The sequence below is a fragment of the Bufo gargarizans genome, chromosome 4, assembly GCF_014858855.1.
Source record: "Bufo gargarizans isolate SCDJY-AF-19 chromosome 4, ASM1485885v1, whole genome shotgun sequence".
Lineage (NCBI taxonomy): Eukaryota > Metazoa > Chordata > Amphibia > Anura > Bufonidae > Bufo > Bufo gargarizans.
In genome coordinates, this window is record NC_058083.1 from 523,206,323 (window position 1) to 523,215,996 (window position 9,674).

Consider the following 9,674-nt stretch of genomic DNA (forward strand, 5'->3'; position numbering starts at 1 on the left):
TTCAAGAGGTCACGTACTTCTTGGGGGGATGAGTCACTGCTGCAGCCAGTCATTGGCTGCAGCGGCACATGATGGAAGTTGACCATCAGGGACCCAAACACCGTGAACGAAAAGAGCTGGAACTGAGCAGCGAGGAGCATTGTAGTATACTTCCCACCACTTGTCCAGTCGGGAAAAGAAGAGCCAAAAATTGTTTGAATGGTGGAGAACTCCTTTAAGAGCCTGCTGGGAAAAATTGTGGCTGGAACACACTACATGAGGGTCATTTGTCATCCACGCAAATCTGTAGATTTTTGTATGGGCGTTGAATACTTTTGCAAGACACTGTATATCTGTATTGCTATACAAAGTTACGCCAGCACTCCTGAATTCTCGCTCTTCTAATGTTCTCCCTCACCTTGTGCTCTTCTTCTTGGCCCCAGAGGTGGAGTAAAGTGGGCTCTCACATTGAACACATGGCATCTCACTTCTGCCTGGACACCGAGATCATTGGCGACACCGACGAGAACAACAGGGAGGTTGTAATCAACCCATGCGAGACGACAGCTATCAGTCAGCGCTGGGAGATGGTCCTCCATGACTTCCACTGAAGGCAATGAAACCATCTCACTAGAAAAATGAAAAGACTAACTCCGCGGCGTTCCACCGCCCTGCTGCAATACGTAAAACGGGACAAGAAAGACAAAGTGATTAAGGAGCAGAAGGCAAGAAAAAGTCGGGGAACGTGAGGGCTGCCAAATCCAGGAAAACAAAACTGTGATACAATTATTGGTTTTCCGGTTCAGGTCGCTGTAAGGACTGGAGAAGAGGCGACCTACCTGCGAGAGGTTTCCACTGAGAACCTGTCACCTCTCCCGACATGTCTGTTTTAGTAACTACTTGCATTCTCCATATAATAATTCTGGGAGCATCAATTCTTATGACTTTATGTCGTGTTGCTCCTCTATTATTCCTTCTAGAAGTGTATGAATGAATTGCTGGCAGTCTGCAATAAAGGTCCAGCTGGGTGATACCAGTTGGGGACTTGTCCCTGCACACTCTGACACTGACAGCCTTAGGGCTCATGCACACGACCGTTGTTTTGGTCCGCAGTATTTGCGGCATGGATGCGGACCCATTCACTTCAATGGGGCCGCAAAAGATGCGGACAGCACTCCGTGTGCAGCCCACATCCGTTGCTCCGTGGTCCGCAATTTTTTTCAACCTGTCCTATTCTTGTCCGTTTTGCGGACAAGAATAGGCAGTTATATTAATGGCTGTCCGCGCCGTTCCACGAACTGCAGAACGCGCACGGACGCCATCCATGTTTTGCGGACCGCAAAACACACAACGGTCGTGTGCATGAGGCCTTAATTGGATAGTGTCAGACTATCCAGGGACTATGCAGGGACAACCCCCCAACTGGTACCACCCAGATACCGTGATTGCAAGTTGCAGGCAATTCATTCTTAAACCTCTAGGAGGAATAATTGAGGGACGGCACAACATAAAGTCAGAGTATAGAGGCTGGTAAATTATTATCTCATGGGGAATGTAAGTAGTTACTAAAATAGGCAGGTGAGGAGAGGGGACGTGTCCTCTTTAAGGGACTAAATAAAAGCACATGGGGAATGGATGGGGGGGGGGGTGCTGGCTCCCATTCTTTTTGTTATAAACAATATAGAAAATTACTCTACTGTTGTTATACACTAGTCACTTACAAAGCTGTGCCCCGGCTAATTCAGGCTTCAAAATTAACATATTTCAGTACCTCCTGCTGGTTCAGTGTCTGGAAATAACCACCCCTCCTTATTCTGTGTTGTATACATGTATGCACCAGATATGGTATTCTGAACTAATATAAGGAAAACGACTCCAGCAGAAGAAGCATTGCCTTATGCTAAGCTGTTAGCGCTGAATGCAGCTTTGGATGTGACTGGAGTATAAGACATGATGTAAATCAAGATCAGTCCGGGAAAAGCAAATTGAACTGGCATCAGTTAGTCCTGAGCTGGCAAAACCAGTCCTAACAGCTTCCGCTAGGTTCACACTAGTGTTAGGAGACTCGGCAGCCTCGGCCGGCCTAAATGCCGGCCAAAACCCGAAATTTATGCTGGAAAGTGTCCGGATCACCGCTGGATCCCATTATAGTCAATGGGAATCTGGTGATGAATGGCACTATCGGGCTTTGCCAGATACGGTGAACTTCGCCAGGCTGTTCCTGGTAGGTGTATGACAACAGGAAGCAAGCATGATGACTTCAGACACCGAAACAGCAGGGGGTGCGGAGATGTGTAAAGTCAGAATCACTTTGGATGCAGCTCTGGGACTGACTAGAGCAGATGACGTGATACTAATGATAACCCATGGTAATGTACTGAAGACGAGCCTGCGCTTTACGGTCCTTGGTCCTAAAAATGTTTCTGCTCGGTATCCGTGTGAGAGGTGGGAGCAGCGCTCCTGACCTGACCTGTAATATAGAGATATATTTTACTTGTATATTTATGAATCGCAGATTAATTTATGATGAATTGGCACAAAAATAAATAAAAGCAAAAAATCAGTTGGGTATTTCGATATCTGGACTGAGTATTAATGAGGTTTTTTTTTAGAAATAAAAAAAAAATACCAAAGTTTTTGAAACGTATTAAAGGTGAATTGGTCTCATTGAATCGGACCGTCCTTAAAAAATAAAATCATTTTTCACAAGGGTGCGTTCCTGATTCTTGCTTCATCCTGGTAAAGCCGGTTGTGCCGTGTGTGCCGCCAAACCCCGGAGACATGAAGAGTTCCTGGTGAGTGTAGGGTTGGATGATAGCAAAAATATTCCCACCAAAACAATATATATCGCAATAAATACCCATTTATCCCATGTATGGGGGCCACAAGGAGACATTATACTGTATGGGGGCCACAAGGAGACATTATACTGTATGGGGGTACCAAGGAGACCTTCCTATAATGTATGGGGGCCACAAGGAGGCATTATACTGTATGGCGGCCACAAGGAGACATTATATTGTATGGGGGTCCCAAGGAGACCTTACTATAATGTATGGGGGCCACAAGGAGACATTATACTGTATGGGGGCCACAAGGAGACATTATACTGTATGGGGGTTCCAAGGAGACCTTACTATAATGTATGGGGGCCACAAGGAGACATTATAATGTATAAGGGGGAGATGTTCTACTGTATGGGGGCCACAAGGAGACATTATATTGTATGGGAGCCACAAGGAGACATTATACTGCACTTAGGCCTCCTGCACACAACCGTTTTTCCCCCCGTTTACTGGCAGTTTTTTGCGTTCCGTATACGGTCCGTATACGGAACCATTCATTTCAATGGTTCCGCAAAAAGAAATGGAATTTACTCCGTATGCATTCCGATTCCGTATTTCCGTTTTTCCGTTCCGTTTAAAGATAGAACATGTCCTATTATTGCCAGCAAATCACGTTCCGTGGCTCCATTCAAGTCAATGGGTCCGCCAAAAAACGGAACACATACGGAAATGCATCCGTATGTCTTCCGTTTCCGTTCCGTTTTTTGCGGAACCATCTATTGAAAATGTTATGCCCAGCCCAATTTTTTCTATGTAATTACTGTATACTGTATATGTCATACGGAAAAACAGGAACGCAAACAAAAAACGGTACAACGGATCCATGAAAAACAGACCGCAAAACACTGAAAAAGCCATACGGTTGTGTGCAGGAGGCCTTAGTCTGAGCTCCCCACTTCTCTTGTGCAACATGCACTGTGACAGGTACCGACCTGCATGCGCAGAGTACCGACATGTAATGTGCGCCGGATGTCGGTATGTGCCTACCTGGTGCCCGTTTTCGAGTCAGTCAACGCTCTTAAGTCCGACCTCCCTATGACGTGACTAAAATACTGCAGTAATTAAGAAATTATGATATTGTTGTTTCTTAATACCGTGGTATAGTGCCCAACCCTATATTACAGTGAGCACTACCTATAACACTTCCTGGTAATGTACAGTATATTACAGTGACTTCTATAACATCTCCTGGTAATGTACAATATATTGCAGTAGCTTCTATAACACTTCCTGGTAATATTACAGTGGACACATAACACTTCCTGGAAATATACAGTATATTGCAGTAGCTTCTATAACACTTCCTGGTAATATTAAAATGGCTTCTATAACACTTTCTGGTAATGTACAGTATATTGCAGTGGCTTCTTTAACACTTCCTAGTAATATTACAGTGGGCATTATAACACTTCCCAGAAATGTACAGTATATTGCAGTGACTTCTATAACACTTTCTGGTAATATTACAGTGGGCATTATAACACTTCCTGGTAATGTACAGTATATTGCAGTGACTTCTATAACACCTCCTGGTAATGTACGGTATATTGCAGTGGCTTCTTTAAAAGGATTCTTTCACCAGTTTTTTGCCCCTCCATTTAAAAATATGGTTATGTTCAGGGAGCTTTAGTGATTCCTAATGTGGTCTTATAACTGAAATCTGTAGGCTCATTTTGTCTAAAAAACGTTATAACTAACCTGTCATTCATCCAACTAAGGTGCCCAAGGGGATGTGCATGTCTTCCAGATGCCGCCCGCACCCGCCGCCGTTCGTGCCCTGCTCCTCCTTTTCTGACATCAGCGCCGCCTCAGAATCCTTTGTTACTCCTCCGGCTCTCCCTGACTCCCCCCTCCTTCTTCTCTAACATCTCGCGCGTGCGCACAGGCCTCTGCCTGATGCGCTTGTGCGGACTTCTCCGTTCGGCTTCATGGAGCGAAGTGCGCATGCACCGGCACTTCGCTCAACCTCCTGATGACCTGAGCACTGGCGCCAGCCTGTGCGCACGCGCAAGATGTAAGAGAAGAAGGAGGGGAGAGTGAGGGAGAGCCGGAGGCGTAACACACGATTCTGAGGCGGCGCTGATGTCAGAAAAGGAGGAGCAGGGCACGAACGGCGGCGGGTGCGGGTGGCATCTGGAAGACATGCACATCCCCTTGGGCACCTTAGTTGGATGAATGACAGGTTAGTTATAACGTTTTTTAGACAAAATGAGCCTACAGATTTCAGTTATAAGACCACATTAGGAATCACTAAAGCTCCCTGAACATAACCATATTTTTAAATGGAGGGGCAAAAAACTGGTGACAGAATCCCTTTATCACTGCCTGGTAATATTGCAGTGGACACATAACACTTCCTGGAAATGTACAGTATATTGCAGTGACTTCTATAACACCTCCTGGAAATGTACAGTATATTGCAGTGACTTCTATAACACCTCCTCGCTCCATATGCCCCTCAGCGAATACCTTGGGGTGTCTTCTTTCCGAAATGGGGTCATTTGTGGGGTATTTATACTGCCCTGGCATTTTAGGGGCCCTAAAGCGTGAGAAGAAGTCTGTAATATAAATGTCAAAAAATGTTTACGCATTTGGATTCCGTGAGGGGTATGGTGAGTTCATGTGAGATTTTATTTTTTGTCTCAAGTTAGTGGAATATGAGACTTTGTAAGAAAAAAAAAAAACAATTTCCGCTAACTTGTGCCAAAAAATAATAATCTTCTATGAACTCGCCATGCCCCTCAAAGGTGATCTTTTTATAGCGCCGTAGCGATTTTAAAGTGTTTTTGCAGTGATCAGAAAAAAAAAAAATTCTATCACTGCCGTGGGGCGGACTGAACGCAAGTGTGCGCATAAGATCAGGCCTGATCGGGCGAACACTGCGTTTTTTGTAGAGCCTATAGAACATGTCCTATTCTTGTCCGCAATTGTGGACAAGAAAAGGCATTTTCTATATAGTTCTGGCAATGTGCAGATCTGCAAAATACGGAAAGCACATTGCCGGTGTCTGTGTTTTGCGGATCTGCGGTGTCCGTGTTTTGCGGATCCGTAAAACACATACGGACGTCTGAATGGAGCCTTACAGGGCGATGATCAATGACAGGGGGGTGATCAGGGAGTCTATATGGGGTGATCAGGGGTTAATAAGGGGTTAATAAGTGACAGGGGGGGGGTGTAGTGTAGTGGTGTTTGGTGCTACTTACACAGCTGCCTGTGTCCTCTGGTGGTCGATCCAAGCAAAAGGGACCACCAGACGACCAGGTAGCAGGTATATCACAGGAAATCTCGCGTCCAGGAGGAATAACAGGGCAGCCGCCAGGACGCAATCCTGCGTTCGGCGGTCCTGGGGTGGTTAAAGGGATTCTCCACTGTGGACAATGCCTTTTGGTTGTTAGGGTCCTTTAACAGAAAAACAATCACAGGGTTAATCACTGATTAGATCCATTGGCTGCAATATATGGTGGACTAAGCAGGAAGTAATCAACTCTCCTACAGCTCCTCCGCAGGAGAAACAAAGCATTACACATTTTATATTGTAATCCACAGGCCGTCTGTACAATGCATAGAGGTTCTGAGGGAGAGCGACGCTCTCTGCAGCCACTCTCCACTCTGGATCGTAGATGTGAATCCTAAATGTGGACCCCATATATTAAATTGCAATGACCTGCTGGTGACATCACGTCTGATCTCATGTGGACTGCTGGCTGGAGAATGTTTGCTGCAGACTGATGAAACATTGCTATGCGACACGTTGGATGGTTTGAGCCAATTCCTCACCAGGCTGCTATTTTGATCAGGGATGCTCAACCTGCGGCACGCCAGTTGTTGCATAACTATCACTCTCAGCATGCCCTAATAGCTGTAGGCTATCCAGGCATACTGGGAGTTGTAGTTTTGCAACAGCTGGAAGGCCGCAGGTTGGGCATCCCTGATTTAGATCATTCATTTTGTTTCTCCAGTGTTGTATGAAGGAAGCCTTCACACTTGTTTCTATGCTCCATCCCTACAGATGTAGCAAATATTAATTTAACACTCAATATGTTAAATAGTTTCAGCCCTCTTTAAATTTCCCAAACAAAAGCCATGGAAAAGTCATGTTAAAGTTTGCTGCAACTGTGCATTTAACATATTGTTAACATATTAAGTTAAAGTTTGCTAAGTCTGTATGCGTATGTATTAATGGTTGAAGTGCTTGAAGCCCTCAGATGTGTGGACCTTGGATCCTCAACAGCATTGAGGGTGACTGGGTTTTCCTTACCTGGCGATGTTTAGCAAGTAAATTCAGGAATGGAGATTTGTGGGTCCATATTTGCTGTCTTTGCAAAAAATTTGCTAATTTTTTTGTAGGGCAATCTGTATTTTCATTGATACTATTTTTGGTTGTGTATGACTTTTTGATAACTTTTTATTGCATTTTTTCGGGGGAGGTGAAGCGACCAAAAAATGAATTTGCCATTTACATTATTCGTTTTGTTTCGCCGTTTGCTGTATGGGATAAATATTTTTATAGTTTAAACTATTCCCGCATTTGAACGTAATGGACCAATCACAGTGAACCTAGCCTTTCTGTGCCTGAGGCAAAAACTGAAACACCCCTCCCCAATGCAGATTTCTTAAGCTAACCCCTTCCCTTTAGCCAATGGCCCTTCAGCTGCCCCCCTCTTGCCCCTACCTGGTTGTCGGGGATATAAAGCAAATACTTTATATAAAAGAAAGGATCAAAGGAAAAAATTCAAAGGGAATTGATCCTCGAGGCGGACATATAAAACACCTCAAAAAGAGATTGCTGTTAATTTAATTATGTTGTGCAATCAGTAAATCATGGTACAAGCGTCTATACAAAAATATAAATGATGTATTTTACAATAACTTAAGATTCAATCAAAGCTTAATGAATATAAAAGTCAATAATATGCAATAACACACAGTGATATGCAGTACCCCAAATTCGCCACTAGATGGAACTAACACCAAGACCAATGTATACACAATACCTCTCAAACATAAAATGTAATACGATCCGTCCCGACCACAATTATCAGATATGAAATTCAATAATGTTAATGATAGATACGAACCCTTGCTTTGCACAAAACCATGACAAATCTCGGATAATCGAGTAGTATTGCCACACAACTTATAAATGATCAAGTTTGACTTTTTCTCACATTCTATATACATGACATATGGAACCTTAAAGGGACACTGACAGGCCGAATAAGCATAATTAGCTGTATATATGTATGCACAGGTCTTCTATTGTGTATTAAAAACATATAAGTCTAACCCCTGTCCACCTTATGAAGACTGTAAAATTATGTTTTATAACCTGATAGAATTGCTCGTCTTTCTGCCCAAGGGGCGGCATTTCAGCTTTACTTCTGCCCAGGCAGTCGCCCCCCAACCGCCGCTTTGAAGCGCCGCCCAGCTCATCAATATTCACTTCGCTAGGCGGCTTCTGCGCTGCTCAGAAAAGTGCCCGGCGCAGGCGCTGAACGCAGAGGCTGAATCGGCCTCTGTCAGAACCTCCCAGGGAGCCAGTAGTGGGATGAGGAACCCACTGGCAGTAAGCAGCTGACAGCCAGAATGCGGTACAAGTTTAGGGATAATCCAAGAGGGGTAGTCAATGTCCAATCCGGGTCGAGGCAGGCAGCGAAGGTTCAAGGCGGAAGACAGTCCAGGGGTCAGTAGCCGGGAAGGATACAAAGAAACAACAGGCAATAGAAGGATCTGCAGGGAGGCTAGGTGTTCACCATAAGGTGGAATAACTCAGCAATGAACCAGAGCTCAGGCCAGGTCTTTATAGCCAGGGAAGGTAGGAACCACCCTCCCCAGGAACCAATGGCAGGCGAGGAAGGTGGAAGGTGTGTACTGGGAATCTCCCTCAGCAAGGCTCACACCTGACAGCCGGATAATGCAGGAACTCTATGCACCCGGAAATGTGCGAGCAGCCTGTGTACTGCGCACACGCCGTGCACCCGCACCTCGGGCACCAGGTGTTCTACCGAGCTGAAGGGGAACCCGTGCCCTGCGCCGTGCCCGTGGTCCCAGAGTAGGGGTAACACCCCCTGCTTCCTGACAGAGCCCCCCACCAAGGAGCGGCCTCCGGACACGACCCTGGGAAGGCCTCTCGGGGTGAGCCCGATGGAACGCCCGCACCTTGGCGGCCACATGGACATTCCCCAAGGACTCCCAGGAACGCTCCTCGGGACCGTACCCCTTCCAGTGGATGAGATACTCCAGGACCCCACGCCGGCGGCGGGAGTCCAGGATCTCCTGGACTTCATACTCATCATCGTTATTCACCTGGATGGGAGGTGGTGGAGCAGGTGCCCGGTCCGGGAATGGGTTGGCACGGTGTGGTTTCAACAAGGACACGTGGAATACCGGGTGGATTCCCAGGGAAGTAGGCAACTGGAGCTTGGCTGCAACGTTGTTGACCATACTCACGATCTCAAAGGGACCAAGGTAACGGGGTCCCAGTTTTCGGGAGGGACAGGACAGCTTGAGGTGCTGTGTGGAAAGCCACACCTTGTCCCCGTCTTTGTACCTGGGGAATTCTGTGCGTCTACGGTCTGCCTGCATCTTGTGCCGCTGCTGAGCGGCCTGGAGTTGTTGCGTTAGGGTCCGCCTCAGTTCACGTAGGAGCCGGAGCCGTTGAGCCACTTCAGGCACTGGGACATCAAGGGGGAGATCCGGGAGAGTTGCGGGATGATAGCCATAGTTGGCATAGAATGGTGAGAGCCCGGTGGAGGAATGAAGCTGATTGTTGAAGGAAAATTCCGCGAAGGGGAGATGGCTCACCCAGTCGTCTTGTAGATGGGATGTGTAACAGCGAAGGAACTGTTC

General features: G+C 46.2%; 1 protein-coding gene across 2 annotated transcripts in view; it reads left to right on the forward strand.

The window, feature by feature from the left end:
• GALNT14 (polypeptide N-acetylgalactosaminyltransferase 14) overlaps positions 1-1,155 on the forward strand; it is a 417,279-nt gene extending 416,124 nt beyond the window's left edge. For both annotated transcript variants that reach the window (XM_044292046.1, XM_044292047.1), the window contains exon 15: positions 423-1,155. In XM_044292046.1, the coding sequence (XP_044147981.1) occupies positions 423-590 (168 nt within the window). In that variant the 3' untranslated portion in view covers positions 591-1,155. The remainder of the gene's footprint in view (positions 1-422) is intronic.
• The last annotated feature ends 8,519 nt before the right edge of the window (positions 1,156-9,674 follow it).